This window comes from Scomber japonicus, chromosome 1 (genome assembly GCF_027409825.1).
Source record: "Scomber japonicus isolate fScoJap1 chromosome 1, fScoJap1.pri, whole genome shotgun sequence".
Lineage (NCBI taxonomy): Eukaryota > Metazoa > Chordata > Actinopteri > Scombriformes > Scombridae > Scomber > Scomber japonicus.
This window is the reverse complement of record NC_070578.1, coordinates 29,735,541-29,755,211: the sequence shown is the minus strand read 5'-3', so window position 1 is coordinate 29,755,211 and position 19,671 is coordinate 29,735,541. Positions and strand designations below refer to the sequence as shown.

At 38.9% G+C, this 19,671-nt stretch overlaps 3 protein-coding genes across 3 annotated transcripts; 1 reads left to right on the top strand and 2 right to left on the bottom strand.

Moving 5' to 3' along the window:
• The first annotated feature begins 103 nt into the window (after positions 1–103).
• slc30a4 (solute carrier family 30 member 4) lies at positions 104–9,359 on the top strand. The gene is made up of 8 exons (XM_053322265.1): positions 104–203; positions 454–987; positions 3,005–3,151; positions 4,320–4,473; positions 5,347–5,563; positions 6,757–6,862; positions 7,010–7,144; positions 8,040–9,359. The coding sequence occupies exons 2-8, from the start codon at positions 588–590 to the stop codon at positions 8,192–8,194; spliced, it is 1,314 nt and encodes a 437-aa protein (XP_053178240.1). The 5' UTR covers positions 104–203; positions 454–587; the 3' UTR covers positions 8,195–9,359.
• A 2,868-nt stretch (positions 9,360–12,227) lies between these two features.
• c1h15orf48 (chromosome 1 C15orf48 homolog) lies at positions 12,228–13,849 on the bottom strand. Its single transcript, XM_053320456.1, has 5 exons — positions 13,797–13,849; positions 13,616–13,677; positions 13,413–13,501; positions 13,181–13,241; positions 12,228–12,881 (listed from the first exon to the last, which is right to left on the bottom strand). The coding sequence occupies exons 2-5, from the start codon at positions 13,655–13,657 to the stop codon at positions 12,813–12,815; spliced, it is 261 nt and encodes an 86-aa protein (XP_053176431.1). The 5' UTR covers positions 13,658–13,677; positions 13,797–13,849; the 3' UTR covers positions 12,228–12,812.
• A 277-nt stretch (positions 13,850–14,126) lies between these two features.
• Positions 14,127–18,928, bottom strand: spata5l1 (spermatogenesis associated 5-like 1). The gene is made up of 11 exons (XM_053318601.1): positions 18,903–18,928; positions 17,663–18,287; positions 17,374–17,559; positions 16,634–16,918; positions 16,354–16,539; positions 15,696–15,854; positions 15,349–15,558; positions 15,038–15,259; positions 14,794–14,928; positions 14,475–14,600; positions 14,127–14,337 (listed from the first exon to the last, which is right to left on the bottom strand). Exons 2-11 carry the CDS (start codon positions 18,254–18,256, stop codon positions 14,200–14,202), a joined length of 2,241 nt encoding a protein of 746 aa, XP_053174576.1. The 5' UTR covers positions 18,257–18,287; positions 18,903–18,928; the 3' UTR covers positions 14,127–14,199.
• Positions 18,929–19,671: the final 743 nt, after the last annotated feature.

Genomic DNA, 19,671 nt, shown 5'->3' with positions numbered 1-19,671 from the left:
ACTGCGTCTGAAGCGTCATGTGACTTGTACGTCATCATGTGACCTGTACGTCATCATGTGACTGCGGACGAAACCAAACTTGCTCGTCGCTTCCGGGTGCGAAGGTTTTTATTGACGCGACTCTTGATGTTTACACCAGTATTATTAACCACAATGACAGGTTTTTCTCATTTAAGAGCAAGTCACGTTTACACAAACTTCAGGTAAGTCGTGCTCGTGGTTTTTTTATATTAAGAAATTTACTACAAGATAAAGACAAAGAGAGACGTTTTCTCGCTATTTGACACAACAAAGCTAACATTTACTAGCTGTTGGACTCAAAGTTTATCAGCTCGAGTGATAATGTTGAACGAAGTCTCTAACTTGACAATGTCGATAATAAGTTTGTTAAAGCTGTCACCTAAAGATGCTTCTTTCTGTGTGTGTTTTAATATCACTGTCTTTCCTTTTCAGGTGCTGAAATGGAGTATAAATGCTGCAAAATGTGAATGATTACCTCAGTGGACACTGGACAGTGACTTACAGTTAGTTAGACCTCACCTGGATTTACCTGTCTCCTGCCCCCGCCCCCGTAGTAATAATTAAAGATGTCAGGTGGGAATCTCTTCAGCAAAGTGTGGTCCACCTTCAGGAGGGAGCCCAGTGATTGGGACCTGAGTGACACTGCACAGTTTGACTTCTCCGAGGAGCTGGTGGACGATGAGGCGCCCAAATTCAACAAGCTGAAGGTAGTGGTGTCCGGGGAGATGTCTGACTACTCTGCCGGGGCTCCGTCCAACGGGGTGGCCGTGAACACGCTGGTGGTGGGGGCAGATGATGATGACTCCCTGCTCGACTCTGCGTCCAGTCTGGGCAGCCCGGGGTTAAACATGGACCCTTGTGATAACTGCACCAAGAAAAGGGAGAAGATCAAGCAGACGAGGGTGATGAAGAGGCTTGGCATCGCTGCTGTGCTGTATACTCTTTTCATGATAGGTGAAGTTATAGGTAAGCATGTGCAGAATGAGCCTCACACTGGGTAATTAATGTCAATCAGTCAATCAAAATCACAACAAAAGTAATCTCAAAGCACTTTTCACACAGAACAGTAGGAATTTGAAACATAACACAACATAAAAACATGCAATTTAAAAAATAAGAATAAAACCCAATAATAGTCAAACTTGGAAACATTAAAATATAGAATAAAAAAACAAAAACACCAATAATAATAAAAAACAAACTACAGAAAAAATAGAAAGAGAGAAAAATAAAATAAAAACTAGACGAGAATAGAGCATACAATATAAGTTTGCAGCATAACATAATGATTTGTTTTAAAATCATTAAAAGGACATAAAGTGCTTTAAAAGAGCCCAATCATAAGCACAGGAAAAGACACGTGTTTTAACCTGGATTTTAAAATGCTTACAGTTGGGGTTAGAAATCTCAGGCAGAACTGAGCTGTAGGTGGGCGGCCATCTGCCTCAACATGTTGGGGTTGAGGGAGGGAGGAGAAACAAAAAGGAGAAGGAGTCAGTAGTCAGAGTTAGTCATATCAAGTGGATATCTGCCACATTTACAGTTTTTTTTACCAGAGAGAGACAGCGACAATCAATCAACACTCAAAATAATAGGAGTGGAGGCAGGACGTCCACAGGGTCCAGGCTACCTGTGAATGAGAAGGAAACCTCATGACCAACATGTGTCAGAGAGCTGGAGGACAAAACTGTTGACAATCAAAATTTATATCAACATTGTGTGATGGTGGCAAAGCAAGGAGAGACACTCATTGTTTGTCATTCACCTAAATCTGATGATTAACATTATTGCTTCATAACTGTCAAAGGAAGATAGGATCTCTGGTTTTCAAGTCTGTCTTATAACAATAGTCAAACATTACACAAAACAGCACAAACAGGTTTTCCTCACAGTAAGCATTCCTCCTGTTCATACTGGCTGTTAAAAGTCCAATCTGCTTTCATCGTAAGTGACAGGAGCGTAAATCCACAGTGTGTCCACACAGCTGTGTTGCGTAAAAATGCATTTAAAAGTTTATCTAGAGCTTTTATGAGGCTTCTGCAATCTGAGTTAGTCATGTCAAGTGGATATCTGCCGCCTTTTTATGTTTCCCTGTTAAATTTCAGAGGACTTTGACACTAAAAAGATTGTAATGTTGAAAGATATTGCCTTGTTTGGACTAACTTTAACAGCTGAAGTGTTATCTTAGGTTCAGATAAACTTTTAAATACATTTTTTCATAGACAGAAGCTTGTGGATTTTGGCATCACTTGCATTGTAAGTGGATTATGAGGGGATCTTTTAATATTAGTGATTTGGGCATCTGATTATTAGTTTAAGACAGACATTGTGAACCCATTGTTTTTTATCGACTACTAAATAGTTGCAGCTCTACGTAGAACAGTCAATTAAGTCAGGAAGGATATTACAAAAAAACAGATTTTCTCATATACCTCTTGTAGTATCTGTCCATTGAGATAGTGTTTTTTTATTTGCTGAAGTTCTGAGATGTAATATCTGAAACATCTACCTCCATCCAAAACAATGTAGATGAATTGAATCCTCACCCAAACAGAAAAAAAATATTTTATTAAGTGCACAAACATAAACATCTCTTTGTTTGTTATCACGTCTCCGATGTAGATCACCAAGTAAGAGACTAAGGGTCATTGTTTTTTTCCTGAGTCACTTTTCCTAATGAAAAAGTTGTGACTGAAACGTAGTGTCTTTAATAAAGTGTGTGTGCTGTGTGCCAGAGTTCACCAATTTATTTGTTTTAGAGTCCTCTCTCTAACTCACATACATTTCATCTACAATACATACAAACATCTGTCTGTTCACATCTGACCCAGGAATATGATTGTATATTTTATTGTTGAGATATATGTTATATCTGCAGGGAGCCATACCTTTCAAGCCCTACCTCATCCACACACAAGTAACCTTATCAGCAATACATTCAATACATGCTTTTCATTAGATCTCATTGTATGTTTTCTTTCAGGTGGTTACATGGCAAATAGCTTAGCCATTATGACTGATGCTGTGCACATGTTAGCTGATGTGGTGGGCATTTTGTTTTCTCTGCTGGCCCTCTGGCTCTCTACAAAGCCACCCACCAAGAGATTCACCTTTGGGCTGCATCGCCTCGGTAAGTATCTAATTTCAGAAGCCTCAACACTCCTCCACTCCTGTATGAGGTCAACAGATATGTTTGGATTTTAATGCAGATGGATCATGTTCAAAGAAACAAATGTTATCAGCAGTGTTCAAATCAGATCTGACTCACATTTTTAACTCTGTGATTTAGTTTCTATTCAACATATTGTAATTTCTGCCGATAACTGATGATTCAGATTCCCAGTAATTTATGCTTTTATCACTAAAGAGTTATAATTTTATTACATTGCAGTGCTTTTAGTGACCATTTTCGACTTTATAAGTGTTTATCTGGGCTGTTTGGTGCAGATACAGATGTCTAAAACATGCTGCTTCATAAGTATCTTTCCTAGATTACTGAACACCACACACCACACAGATGCCAAATATTCCTAGAAAGCAAGTAACATTTATGTGTTTATTTTTCGGTGTAACATTGTCAAACATTTTACATTTTAGTTTAGTACTTTTATTGTCGGGCAGTGGAAGGAACACTTCGGGGAACTCCTAAACCCAGCCAATATGTCCTCTGTGGTGCAGTAAATGACAGAAATAAAAAGTAGAAGTAGGAACTAAGGGATATGATTGTTTTGAGATGACATTTCTGTAATGGCTTGGGCTGTCACGCCCGCTGAACTAACAGTCAAAACAATCAGGGCCACATTTACAGAGCAGCAGAGATGACAAATAAGATGGTAATCATCCAACAAGGGCTTTGTAAATAAATAACATACAGCAGCCAACCAACTGTATCATATAAAATGCAGTGGTAAGTGTTATAATCATAACCTGAAATGAACCTAAGAGCAGCATACAGGAACTGAGAAATCAAACATGCTTTAAAATGATCTGTCTATTAAACCATTCAGTGTAATGTAATTTGTCTCCATACTGCTTGAGGCTAAACAAGTTGAAGATTTAGTAAATATCAAACAAAGACAAATCTGATTCCACAATGATTGGAAAAGTTTTCATGCAAAGATATGAACTTTAAATGTTAAAAGTCACATTTTGATATATATTTGATTATTTAGATGGTTAAAGCCACTATGTGCATGTCTCAGACCTACATTTTGAAGTCATGTTTTTCCTCAGCGCTTCTATATTAATAATACACACATGCATTGATATTTATAACTGATTGTGATTTCCTGACCTAGAGGTGGTATCGGCAGTCCTCAGTGTGATGCTCATCTACATTCTGACTGCGGTCCTGCTCTTTGAGGCCGTTCAGAGGACAGTACACCAAGACTTCAGCATAGATGGTGATGTGATGCTCATCACTGCAGCTGTGGGTGTGGCTGTCAACCTTGTGTAAGTGGAACTGAAACATGTAAATGTCCTTTTAGGAGAGAAGTTAGAGGTTTTAGTATTAATACACAGTGTGAGCTTGTACTGCATTTTCATTGTAATATCTGTAACTTATTGATTGACAACTTGCACAAGACCTTCAATCATATATTTTTTATAATCAGTCATATTAATTGTTTTATTTCTTGACACATGTATTTATTTAAGAAGATTCCTCTGCAAGTGATCGATCAGAATCACACTCATGTCTTCAGTTTTAGGTCTTCTATTTTCATCACCACATCCACAATCCTTCTACAACAGTCAAACTATTCACCAGAAAACAACAACAGTAACAATTACTTTGTAACACACATTTAGTCACTTCACACCAGATGACATTTAGTACAAGAGAAAGTCCTTAACCAGGAGAGCATCTGATGTGTGGCAGACTTCAGGCTACTTTTTACTTTATGGTGAGAATGTCACTGCTAGAGCACGCCTTGTGCGCACATATATATGCCTCATTTTCCACTTCTGGGTATTTGCCTGAGGAAGATCTGTAGTTGGTTGAAACGTTGCAAATAAAAGTAAAGGGGGATCTATGTCAGTGTGCAGGCACTCTGTGTATCCACTAAATATCACAAAATATGTGCTGAATTGCAGGAGACATCATGAAGAGAAATCTGTGTTTGTGAGTTTTGTATCAGCAAAAAATAACAATACAGTCCAAATGACATGTACAGCTGCTGGAGCTCAGTGTGTAATATTTGACCACAGCAGGAAGACGAATAAAAAACGCTGACTGCACTCTCAGAACGATAATGGAAGTTGGACAAAATATACTGTGTGTAATGTTAATGTTTAAAATGAATTTCCTTTCTCTTTTGTGTATAGAATGGGGTTCTTATTAAACCAAGGTGGTCACCTCCACTCTCATGGTGGCCATGGTCACTCTCACGGCCCTGCGCCTGCCTCGAGTACACACTCTTCTGGGTCCGGTCAGCAGAAGTCGCATGGCAGCCTGGCTGTCAGAGCTGCCTTCATCCACGCTTTGGGAGATCTCCTCCAGAGTGTCGGGGTGCTCATAGCTGCCTACATTGTCCGCTTCAAGGTACATCTTTTCATGTTTGCGGCTTTAGCTTTATTATTCATTTACAGCTTGATTAAACTAGCTTTAAATATGGACAACATAATATGTTGTTCTTAAAGGATTTTGACTGTCAGCAAATCTCATGTGCTGAGCCAAACCAACAATGAACTCAACCTACTTACAAGTATTGTGTGTGTATCTAAAGCCTCATATATTGTATTCCTCTGAGCCGTAAAGCTCCAGCGAGTAATAACAGCAATACTTTTTTCACTTTCTGGAGAGCAGAATAGCTCTGAGAACTGTGTTCAGGCGTATGCACAGTGGTGTCTGCCTTATACTCAGCTACTCTCTGGAGAGTGAAAACGTGGTCATTGTTATTACTCTCTAAACAAACTAACGTGCCTGTTCTCAACAACAGAGGTTTACAGCACAGAGGATTAAGATAGATCAGGCTTTGTAAGTAGGATGAGGTAATTGTTGTTTTACTCTGCACAAGAGATTTGTCGACAGAAAGAAAAATATAGAAAATCAGAAGCCTTATCTTTTATTGTTCAGTAAACAGTGTATCAATATATCGATATCCTGATATGATATCGTGGTATCGTGATATAGCGTGTGTCGTCTTCTCCTGGTTTTAAAGGCTGTGTTAATGTAAAGTGATGTAATTTTTTGAGCTCAGACTGTTTTAGCTGCTCTATTATTTGCCATACCCATTTAGTCATTACATCCACATTACTGATGATTATTAATCTAAAATCTCCTTATATTTTATAAAAGCACAGAGAGTCATCTCTACAATATTGTTGCAGTAACGATACTGTGTTGTTTGAATTAAAATATTGAGATTTTTGTTTGTTTCCATATTGCCCAGCCCTAGTATGAACCAATAAAGTCTTATATTCATGCTTTGTAACAAGATAAACTTCATAACAATTTAAGTATTGACTTACTTCCTGTCATCCATATTCGGCTCTGAGATGCCACAATCTGCAAACATTCAATCTAAAACATATAAAGAGACTTTTCCCAACCAGTGCAATGAATGAACCAGTAAATATTTATAAACTGTTGGCTTTGTACCATGCAGTCAATCAGCCTCTGTGATGTGATTTGACATGCCAGAGCATTGCATTATTATAGAAACTACTTCTGCTTCAAGAAGTCTAAAATTGTTTTATTTTAGTAGATCTGATGTAGCGCTTTTGTCTTCATAGCCGGACTTTAAGTTGGCAGACCCCATCTGTACCTACATCTTCTCCGTTCTGGTTCTTTTCACCACATTCCGCATCATACGAGACACTGTAGTCATCGTGCTGGAGGGTAAGTGTCAAAACTGTCCTCACATTGGATACCATGATTATACCATTAGCTACCTGTCTTGGTCTACAAGTCCTGTTAGATTGTGTTGTTTAGTATTAAAATAGTTGTAAGTGCATTAATAGTGTTGTTCCCTTCCTGCACTGTCAGGTGTTCCCAGACACTTGAATATTCAGCGAATCAACGAGGATCTCCTAAAGCTGGAGGATGTCCAATCGGTCGATGAGCTGAATGTATGGGCGCTGACCGCTGATAAAACTGCAGCACTAGTGCATCTCCAGCTCAGTGAGTATCTTTTTATCATACATACACTTGTCTGGCAGGTTGTTGAAAGCATCATGGACAACTTGTCAGATGTCTCTTTATGTAATCTCAGACTGACTCGATGATCAGGTCTCTGTGGGGGTCCAACCATCTGTTGCGGGACTCCTTGTTCTTCTTATTGTTGAAAATAGTTCTTAAAGACTCTTGACTGTATGTTTGTGGTCATTGTCATGCTGTAGAATGAATTTTGGACTGATCATGATGTTATTGTATAATGGATAAGAACCTAAATATCTAAAGTGGCACTTTCGCACAGTACTGCATGTATTTGTGGAAGGATTTATCCATACACTTGAACATACAGTAATTGGGGAAAACTTAAAACAAAGGTCCGTGGCAGGATTCGAACCTGGGACGTCATTCAAATTTCAATTTGAATTATTCCACTAGGATGCCCAAATAGATACCCATATTTAGAGTGAATTCCCTACTGTTTACACACACTTAACAAATTAATCAATCATGTACAATAATTCAGAATGAATGAAATTCCAAACATATGTTCAAACACCACGAAAAGTTTCAACAGAATGCAACAAAGAGAGAGGGGGAATAAATCGTTAAATTTTTCTATTAATCAGTTGACCCTCTTTTACAGAGGAAAATTTGATTTGATTCGATTTGAAAAAGTGTTTCCAATCCTCTGTGGTACATGATTTACAAAAAAAACTTGATGTTTAACTAAATTCTCTTTCACTCCCACTCAGGACAGCAGTAAGCCTCTCTAGAGGAGGAATCCTATATTCTTCATTATACCACTTATTAATTGAAGTTTGTTTTTTAAATAAATTTCCTTGTTGTCCTTACTTTATTTCACCTCAACTTGATTATGATTCAAATGCCTCTATATTTACAGCGCCTTCTAGTGCTAACAACTGGGAGGACGTCCAGGCAAAGGCTCGCCACCTGCTGCTTCACACTTACGGTCTGACCAGGTGTACAGTTCAGGTCCAGACACACAGGCAGAGGCCAGTACGCAGTTGTGCAAACTGCCAGCAGCCAAGCGCCTAAAGAGACTCACGCTTACATTGACCTTCACAGTGCATTTCATGGAGCCTCAAGTCAGAATATACAGAGCCTGGGTGTTGCACTGCTGTCACAGCTCAGTGCCATAGCAGGAACTGCAGCATTCGGTATGTAAGTGGAAAAAGACTGGTGCCAAAGGACAATGGGAGTAACAACAGCAGATGCACATTACAGGATCACTGAAGCCTCCAGGGACTGTTTGCTCTTTTGCTTGCAAGCTTTCAGAGTGGAGGTAGAACGCTAAATGTTCAGCTGAGAAGAAGGAAAAAAAACTTGCTCTTAATTCACCATTAAAGCCTATTCCAACAGGTAACTTTTTTTGTATTTTACTATTTGATTTATTACAAGTCACAACTGATGTTTTGTCATCAGATGTAACTTTTATGTTTTGTTACTAGGTGTATGTGAACTGTCTACTAAGATTTTTTTTTTTCTTATTTTACCGAGAATATCAGAAAATGAAAAAGTACCTCATGTCAAATGATAAAAACTGTGCTCCACACCACTGGTTTCTGTGAGGGAAAAACACTTTATCTTTATGTCCCATTAGAAAAACTTAATTTCCTTTCAAAGCTAGATTCTCTTAAAAGATTACACCATAGATACTCTAACTAGTCTTGATTGGCTGTACTGACTGAAATAACATTTCGACACTGACATTTTAATCTAGAGTGTCTCAAATTAAATGTGACGACGAAGCAACTGACAATCAAATTATGACTGACTTTAAATAAGAGTAAGTGTTACAGTGGTTGGATCTACTTAAACGTGGTTTCAACCGTTCACTCCATACTCCACTCTTCCCCCTCATATCAATAAATGACAGTATAATTACCACAAGGGAATCTTGTTGCAGTGTTTTGAAGGGGGAATGTGTGAGTTGAAATTTGCCAATAATGGTGTTCATAGTGTTTTTTTCTGTTAAGTGTTGAGGCTGCACAGGGTTTAATTTAACCTTTCCATGTCTCTGATATTAATCAGCAACTTAAATCAGGAACTGGATCACTGCTTTTGTTTGTAATAAAAAAAACAGTATTTAATCTTTAAGTTTGTCTCAGTATCTTGTTTTTTTAAAGTTTTTTTTCACCCTGCACAACTGATCTTTATGCAATTATATTATTGTCCACAGAATTAGTCCATATTGCAGATGTTTGGTTTGACCAATCTTCATCTACATTTGTGTTACCCAGTTTGACAGTGATTCCTATTCCAATTAAACAATTGTCAATTTAAACAGCCAGAGTGCTTCTTAATATTGATGTAAATTCAAAAGAAAGAAAAAAGAAGTAAACGAGATAATTGGAGATTATTTATCGCATGTACTTGAATGAATATGATGGTGTACTCTGTGTTATTGTCACTTCTCAACACTAGATGGCACACTTTAATCATATCTGTGGATGACAGGAACACCTTGATAAGAACATGCCTTATATAGTTTGCATTACACTTCTAAACCCTTGAAGTGATGGTGCACACATGAGCAGAGCAATGCCATTTAAAGAAAAAACTGAAAACCAGTTTTTCTTGCTACAGTTTGACTGGCGACAACATTATTTGATGCATGAGATGGGTTGCAAATAAAAACTTCCATACAGCATGCACATTTAAAAGTATCACAAGCAGTTCATAAAGGTAATAGTTGAAAAATGGTCATATAATATGTTAAAGCTGATGAGTTCTGTTAAATAAATAAATGCAAAATGAATATAATAATTCAGTAGTGGTGTGTATGTACAGTATTCACCATGTATCTAAAACAATACAACTTAAGATACTGCTTCCTTCTAAAAGTTTATAGTCAAATTGACATGTCAAAGGTTTATTACTGACCACAAGAGGGAACTGGGAGTGTCTGTTTCCAGGCAACAGCAGTATCAACGTAAAGTCAATGAACCGAAGGCAGACAACTCCTCTGTTTGTGTAAGAGCAGAGCCAGAACAGCATCCACCTGACTACCCTGCCTTATTTTACAGTACCATAAAATGTACCGTGCCTCATAACTAGTGTCTGTTCTAGTTAACCCTAGCCCTTACCCTAAATTAAAGTAACTGTATGTATAAGTCTAATTTTAATGACTACAAGTCACAGTTTAAAAGACTTCAGGGTGTTTTCTTCCTTTCATTTTGATAAGTTTTTTTTATTAATTTGTTAATAATTTACAGGAGAGGAGTAACATCATTATAGTCATATGACATACAGCAAAGTGGAAGAATCACCATCTCCCCCATACCTCTAGTTTCCCCTCTAGCCCCCGACAAAATGAGCTAAGGCAGTGTACAAAATGGAAGAAACAAGAAAACAACAGCAATAAAAAGTGTTTTTATAGTTAGTAAAAGTGTAATGAACCATTGATAAACAGGGGGGAATTCCACCTCTCACTTCAAACAGTACCTGCCTCACAGACCAACGTTGGTCACATGGTCCGTGGTGTCATGAAGAGTGTGATTCAGTCACGTAGTCAAATTCCAACACATCATATCCTTCCTCATTGTTTCCATAAATATCCTTTCTTTTTCAAACACAGTCACTTGAAAGGTGAAATTAAGATCACTCACCACTGAAAATGATATCTAACCATAATGCAAGTCAGCAGTCTTGCACAGTACTTCCTCTTTACTTATGTGAGGTAACTCAGAGATCCCCTCCTGACACATTTTAAGATGTATAAATACCCTACTTTGAGTAATAATGTGTCAGATTTTTTTTTACAAAGAAGTACCTAATTAAATTCCTTAAAATGACGTCTATTCCTTCTTTCTCGATATATATTTTTCATACTTCCTACTTCTCTGTAAAGTAAATTCTCAGTGTACGTGCACTGGTGGCATCAATTTTCTGTATCATACTTGTATAACTTGTGCAAGTTAAATATTAAATCAAGCCCCTCTTAAAATTGGATTTTCAATTAACAAAGAGAAACATTCCACCTTCAGCAGATGAAAGTGCAAACAGCCTTCTAGTATCAAACACACCTCTCTATCTGCCATGTGCATCATTCTGAACTGTAACAATCAAACATCGAACTGTTTGGCAGAAAAACTGTTTTTTGACAGATGGGTGACTTTAAACACTAACAGCAAAGAGAAAGGGAATGTTCGAAAGTGTAAACCACCCATGCTGATAAATGCAACTGTGTGTAAGTGAAACTAAAGAGGGAAAAAAAGTCTCCTGATATGAGAGCAACTCAAACAGATCAGGAAACTATGCGCAGACCACACCTTCTATGTTTGTCACACACCTCGGTCAGTGTTTAATAATTTATGTGAAATACGTTCACTTTCATAGTGCAGCCTGCAGCTCACTGTGTTTGCCAAACAGCGCCATGGCCACACACAGCAGGAGGAGGGAGGGTTTCCTGGAGTTTTTGCCCTCTTCAGTGATATGAGATGAGCATAAAGAGGATTGTCTGAAGTAGCGCAGCCATAAACTAAGCAGATGAGTGCATTTGGTCATTGCTCTGATTGCTGTAATTACTTTACTGCTCCTCTGGCAGAAAATCATTACCATTTTGCTCGTCTGCAAACAACACTGACTCTGTCTTTTGAATCAAATGTTGAGAGAAGGAAACATGTTTTTTTGTTGTTGTTTTTAACCAATCATTTGGGTTAAAGATGCAAACATAAAACATATTAAAAAGCATATTAAGATTTAAACTACAAGATTGAGATTTATTAACACACATTTTGAAGTATTATAGCAGTGAAAGCACAGGTGGATCTCATACCATTAATAATGGTCCCATCCCATTTAGCTGTTCCTGGTTTTATAGGCTACATTACAGTAAAGTGAAGTAATCTTCTAAATTTAGTAGACTGCTCTAGTTATACTATTATTTGCCTTGACCCATTTAGTCATTATATCCAAATGAGTGATGATTATTTATCAAACATCTCACTGTGTAAATATTTGTCAAAGCACTAATAGTCCTCCCTACAATATTGTTACAACATTGATACTAAGGTCATCGGTCAAAAATATTTTGATATATTTTTTCCATATGACTCAGCCAAAAATTAAATGATTGCATTGCATTTATTGATACACACACACTTTGTTAATGAGACATTACTATTCTCTCCTACACACAGAGCAGACAAAGGACATCAGTATTTTCTTTCCAGTACTTTCTTAAACACAGAGAACAAAAGCAACAGTCCAACAAAGAAACATGAACACAGTCACAACCATAATTTATCAATATTACATATTATATTACTGATTATACATTGCATGTCTTCCACATGTAAATTTCTCATACATTCATATCTACAGTGAGAGGGTAACTGTAAACTACCATTTATCACCACAATTTATTCAATATGATTATACATAATTATGTAGCGGTAATGACAGAAACCCAGATTTGGACTTTATGGCAGTATGAGTATCTACTAGCAGAGATTTCTACCATTACAGATGGACGTCGTCGGGCCGAGCCACTACAGAGCAGAGTGAAACCCCACCAGTGGAGCAGAAGCATTTCCGCACACTGAGTGTCAAACTGTCCTAGTTTGTGCAGAAAGGATCCTGTTAGACTGATGGGGGGTAGGCAGGGAGTCATACTCTGACCACCATCTTTTAGCTTTCTTTCCTTTCCTCCTTACTTGGTGAGGCTCTTTACCAGCTCCAGCTCCTCCACTGGTTTCCACTGCTGATTGATGGTAATAAGCTGCAGAGTAATGCCAGAAATAAAAAAGAGGCTTAATCTGACCCATTTGTAATTGATACAACAACGTCAAGTGATAGGTAACGCAAATAGCTGGACAGTGGTGCATGGCGACATAAACATCATTCCCCTGATGTCACAGTACTCTGTCTGGTTCTCGTTTGATAACGTTTACCTCAGTGACTCAGCAGACTTCAAATGCACTCTGCAAGATTCTTCTAGTATTTCATTGCCAAAATGAATCAACAGGCTTATTAACAAACATCCAAACTTTGAAAAACGTTAGGAATGTAATTGATTACCTTTTGGGGTTTTGATGGATCCACTCTCTCCCATGGTTCTGGGTTTCGAGTCTTATTCAAGCTAAAAACAGTAAATGAGTAAAATGCTTAATTCTTAAGCAGTTGGATTCAAGTATGAACATTGTACAAAACAGTGTTATTTAGGGTCACTGTATTTGATAAAATAACAAGAGTAGAATTCTTTTATTTTTTTTTTATCAAAGTGAGAAATAAAAATTATAATAACACTCACATAACATCAGGTTTGGTAAAGAGAAAATAGAGAGCAGCAGAAGTGGCTCCTGTTGCAGCAAAAGCCATGAACCCTATCAGTGGGATCAGCTGGAAAATACATATAAGACAAACATTTTTATATGTGCATCATAATATTGAAAATATATAATCAAACAGGTGCTACCATCTAAAATACAAAATCAATACAAAATGAAGACTCACCTCCTTTTTCTTCCTCAACATCCCAAAAAATCCACCAAACATTTTTGAAACTTTTCAGTCACCTAAAGAGAAATTAATCAGATTTCCACTTATTGTATAATCTGATGCAGTAAATCCATTCACTCAATTTAAGTAAAAAGTAGTCAAGGTCACTGAGGCATCTGTCTGTGGCAGCTCTCACCTGTTACTGCTTTCGAGTGCTTGATGTTTCTTCGCGCAGCATCCCGCAAGCTGAACTGATGTAGGCTGGATGAGAGGTTGTACGAGGTGAAAGGCACGTAGACAGACTCAACTTCCTGTACTGAAATTCACCAGTGGAGGCCAACTCTCAACACATCCAATTTGCTTATGATCAATACACTTTCTGAATGGGCAGCACCCTCTTGTGGCCAAATGTAAGAACTGAACGATAACAACTGGTAGATACATTGAAGTTTAAATATAAAAAATGAAGGCATTAATGTATCTGTTAGTGGAAGAAAATTAAGAGAAAAATACCAGGCAACAAAAGTCAAGTTATATTAATTTTATTCAAAATCAATTTTTGATGATACAATTCATTTAGAGGATTTATATGAGGTGTGTCATCTTGGAGATGTTTGGTATTTGTGGATCTGCTGGGCAGTGAGAGAGGGGCTCATTTTGTTGAGGGACCGCAGGAAGTATGTATGTTTGATGGCAGAAGCTTCCATGTTTTCCTCTTGAAGCGCCAACAGAGCAGCCTGAAAAACAGAAACATTTGTCAGATATTCCTGTTCTGTCCGCCTGTCTGTTTATGTCAGCATTTAGAGGCAGGATTACAACATGTATTCAACAGCCAGGTGTAAGAAAGAACGCCTTCCGGTGTGCTTCACATTACCTCTTTACACAGATTTTCCAGGTCGGCTCCAGAGTAAAGATCAGTCTTGGAAGCCAGTTCTTCCAGACACACGTCAGGTTCTACAGGCATCGACTCTGTGCGCAACTTCAGGATGGCAAGACGAGCCTAAACACACAAAATCACACATAAACAATTATTTTATTCTCCTTCTTCTGTGTATATATATTGTGTTGATGCAGAAAACACAGAATGGTTAACTTTTTTATTATCTTTTAAATTACTTTGAAAAGCTGTGTCATAGCGCTGCTTTTATGCCAGAAGTTTTTGTGTTTTTATTCACATGAAACAATAAGTTTACCTGCTGATCAGGTGGTGGGACATAGATGATGTGGTCCAGTCTGCCAGGCCGCAGGAGGGCACTGTCTAAGCAGTCAGGTCTGTTTGTGGCAGCAACAACCATCACATCTTTGTTGCACACTTCTTGGAAGTCCAGCTGTCAAAGAGCAGAAACTGTTTATAGCATAAATTCTTCACTAAACACCTCACACTGATCAAATGTTGTATGATGTGATGGAAAGAGGAGCAAGAGAAAATTATTTAACCTGATCCTGCGTGTGATTGTGATCTGCACCCTCAAGGATTTTCTCCGTCCCTCTGCTCTCCACCGTCTTCAGGCCAATTCCATCCATCTCATTCAGGAGCACAGACAGAAGGCGTGTCTGTACACTGTTAGGTGTCTGACTGTTTGACCGTGAGCCAATCAGAGAGTCAATCTCATCAAGGAACAGGATACAGGGAGAACAGGCTCGTGCTTGGCGAAAGAGCTGCGTGTGGGGAAACAGGCAGTCAGGCAGGAAGACACAATCACAGCAGCCTTTCATGTGTGTTATTACACACTGGGAAAAGAAAATACCTGTGCTAAAGCCTTCTCCGAGTCTCCCACAAAGGGAGAGTAGAGGTCAGCACCACTGACAGACAGGAAGGCACAGTGGGATGTGGTGGCAGCTGCTCTGACCAGTGTCGTCTTAGCACAACCTGGAGGTCCGTAGAGCAGTACGCCACGGGGTCGACATAGACCCAGACGAACAAAAGCCTCGGGGTACATCATCGGCCACTCAATACTCTGGATGTTCAGACCCAGAAAAACACAGATCACAAACAGAATGGAGAGAAAATAACATTGATAAAATTGCAGACACTTCTTTTTATTAAGCGTTTCATCATTACACAGGCTGAGGCGACAAATGTTTGTATTTTAACCTGTTTTAGCTTGAGTTTGATCTCATCCAGGCCTCCTATCTGCTCCCAAGACACTGGAGAGAGGTCCGTCCTGCCCAGACTGCCCCGCAGGCAGGAGGGACGCACCGACTTCAGGGCCTCATGGAAGTGCTTCACACTCACTGCTTGCTGTCCTGAACCCTGCATACACCCGAAGACAAAGCAACACAAGAAAACACATTCAGAAATGGTCATCAATACTCCTCAAGCAAAAGATTGAAGCCCTTTATACATTTGACATCAGTTTCAATTTAATGCAGTTTCACCAGGATAATCCACTCAGTTTGTACAACATTTCAACAACAATAAGCTATACGCATCTTGAGCAATTTAAGATTTAATTCCTGATGGCACACCTCCAACTACAGATATGATTACACACACTCACTAAAAGCATACAGACTGTGTGTTGCCAGATAACCACCGCAATCCTCGTCTATAGCTGTATAATCAGTGAATAAACACGTGTAGTAACATCAAATATCAGTAAAGCAGAGAAATCCCATTTGAGAGACAATGTGTGAACTGCAATCCAATCTGGACACATCCAAACACAAGATATCAAATGTAGGTCTGAGCAGATATTTCCCTGGAAGTAGTCAAGGATCAGCATTTTGATATAATACATTGTTGTATTTACCTTGGAGTTTTCCCGTATAGAGTGCATGGCGGCCTCCCTGCACAAGGCACTGAGGTCTGCTCCTACATAGCCTGTGGTTCTCTGTGCGAGCTCAGCCAGGTCCACACTAGGACACACCGGCATCCGCTCACACAGAACGGACAAGATGGCTCTCCTCTGCTGCAAGGTGGGAGCTCCGATGACAACCTGAAGGTAAAACACACAATTTAGAGCCTCAAAGATTTATTTAAGTTAGTAGTAGTATTGTTATGTGCTGGGTTATGTATTTCCTCATCAGTACCTCTCTGTCAAATCTTCCAGGTCTTCGCAGTGCAGGGTCTAAGCTGTCTGGCCGGTTAGTGGCTCCGACAATGAGGAAGCGATCGGATTGGTTCATCCCGTCCATTAGTGTGAGAAGTTGAGCTACCAGGCGGTTCTCTGGTGCCGATGAGCCGGTTCTCCTCGGACACAGAGAGTCCAACTCATCTAGGAACAGCACACATGGACCCTCTTCGGCCGCAGTGCGAGCCCGCTCAAAAACAGCCCGCAACATCTCCTCGCTCTCCCCTGGTCGTGTCCCAACCACCTGAAACAGTCATTCAACATGAACTATTCTGACACTTTTTTTTTTTAATACAGGAATGCATTTTATAATTTTAATGTGACTGGATCTCCATTAACTAAAAGAACATAAATCAATTTCAACCAGTAACTCAACATTTACATTAAAGGGCATGACATGGACAGAAACACAAGCCACATGAAGAGTCAATGAATCTTTGTTGTTTGTTTTTTTTTAGCAGGGGACTGGATTGCTAGGGGATTGTTGAATTAACATTATTTAATTTAGTTGATAAACCCCATTCCTACCAGTTTTTAATTCCATAGATGGTGTCCTAATTAAGTTTTGAGGTTATTTCCTATATCACAACATATACTTATGTTGAAAAATAAACTAAATATAAACTGTGACAGAAAATTTCCAAGCATATCACTTAACTTTTCCCTGAGTAATGGACCCTAAAAACAGACATTTCGTACCTCTGGCCCTTTGACCACCACCAGGCTGGCTCCCACATCCCCCACCACTCTGCGGACCAGAAGGGTCTTCCCCACACCTGGGGGCCCCACCAGGAGCACGCCTCTGGGACACAACACACCCAGAGAGCTTAGTGTGCCTGGATAGAGCAGAGGCAGCTGCAGCATCTCTCTCAGGGAGGCACTCACCTGAAATGCAGTTTTAAAAAACAAATGTAATTGTCACATGGAACAAATTGTACATGTTTACACATGATTACAAATGAAGTCTTTACAGTGAATATATGCTGACCTCCTCCAGGCCCCCCAATACCACTGTGTGCTGGTCCTGCAGCTGGTTCCTGTAGTGTCTGACCGTCTGGATGCCAGTTATCTCCATACCTGTTTTTGAGTTGATGAGTCCAGCACTGCTTGTATCTGGAGTGATGCTTTCAACAACAACATATCTAATCTCTGTGTCAATATCCTCAAGGTTTATCACATGCCTCTTCTGCACATATACACCTTTCAGCATGTCTTTAACAAGCTCATGAACAAGGCGCATAGGTGTGTTTTTCTTAAATTCAACACTCTGGACGACCACGGTTATCTTTACGCCTTTCAGTTTGGGGCAGGGTGTAGGTGTGAGCTGCTCGGGGTCCAGGTTGAGGTGTGTAGGTGGGTGAGAGATTAGACTGGGAGAGGAGCATCTCAAATCCATCTGCAGGAAGCCCTCAGCCAGGTCAGGTCTGGGCCAGGCAGTACACAGGCAGCTTCCACCAGGAACAGACACCAGCAGCGGGGAGCCCAGGCTCAGACCCAGCGCTGACATCAAGCCTGGACCCAGCCTGCATCTCTGAGAGCCCCGGTCTGATGGATCCACGGACAGCAGCTTGAGAGTCATCATCACACATCCACAGCTTCAACCCTCAGAGACGCTGACAGGAAAACACAGACAAGAAAACACGTGAGCAGCAATTTTTATTTTAATCAATAAATACAAACACTAACAGAAGAGAGATGATGCTATATAAGATATGATCTCCCTTATAAATCATGTCAGTATCCATGAAAAACACCTGAATAGATTTTGGTGCTTAATGAGTACACTGACAGCTGAAAACATTCATTAGTAAATTAGAAAAGTAATCATAAGGTAATCAAATGTAATAGGTTACACTACTTTGATGAAGTAATTGAAATAGTTACACTACTAATTACATTTTAGAATAACTAGAATAACTAGTAACCTGTAACCTATTACATTTCCAAAGCAACCTTCCCAACCCTGCTTTAGACTACATGCTACAAACTACAGCTTCACTTACAGCGGTGACAAACTTCTTACCATAAACAGGGACTCTGTTACATACCAGAAAGTGGCAGTAAATTAGGAACAATAGCTAAAATATCATCATTATTAGGGTTAGGTTAGGTTAGAGTAAGCTGAAACCATAGTGTTAGTGGGCCTAGCTTCTCCAAGACTAGTCATACTTAATAGTTTTCTGGAGCCATGTTAACCACAATAGTCCATTAAACTGTAGACTACTTACATGAATGCATCACAGTTTAATCATCGTAATATTAAATGTACCAACATGAGCTGCTCAGACACCGACTGATGTTTACAAAATCCATGTGGCTTTAAAAAAAGATGGCCGACCAAAAACATTTTCCTGCCTGAGCCCGTGAAGACACTCCTTTCCTTTTCTCATATTTTTCTACTGTGGGTTTACAAGAAGACAACAAATCCTAAGTGGTGTAATCACGAGAGTCAAATGACGTGAACTAATCTTAAATACTATTATTATACCCGATAAATTACTTTTTACATCACGGAAAGCTTTTAGAAAAACAAAATCGTCTCAGATTAATGTGGAAGAAAATCATCTGCTCTTAATTTTTGGTTTTATGAGGAAAAGTTTCAAGGCATTTATCTAGTTATTTGTTTATTCATTCATTTTAATGAACTTATAAAAATGAATCTGAATGCCATTGTTTACATGGTCTGTTACTATATATAGGGCCTAGCTATTACAACAAGCTAGCACACACATACAAAAATACAATACTTTGGGAGTTGCAGTGGTGGAAAATAACAAACATTTTTAGGTTATTGTACTTAAATGGAGCATTTTCATTCTATGCTACTTACTTGTTACTGTTTTTTTTAATGTTTTGAGTATGGGGCAGGCAAAATAATATTTTCCTTACCTTGTTTCTTTTTGTCATAGGATGTATAAATTGAGCTGTGTTTTGATCATGAATTACTTTGCATACCTTCTTTTGATCTGTGCATTACCATGGGTCCTTTCTCCAAAA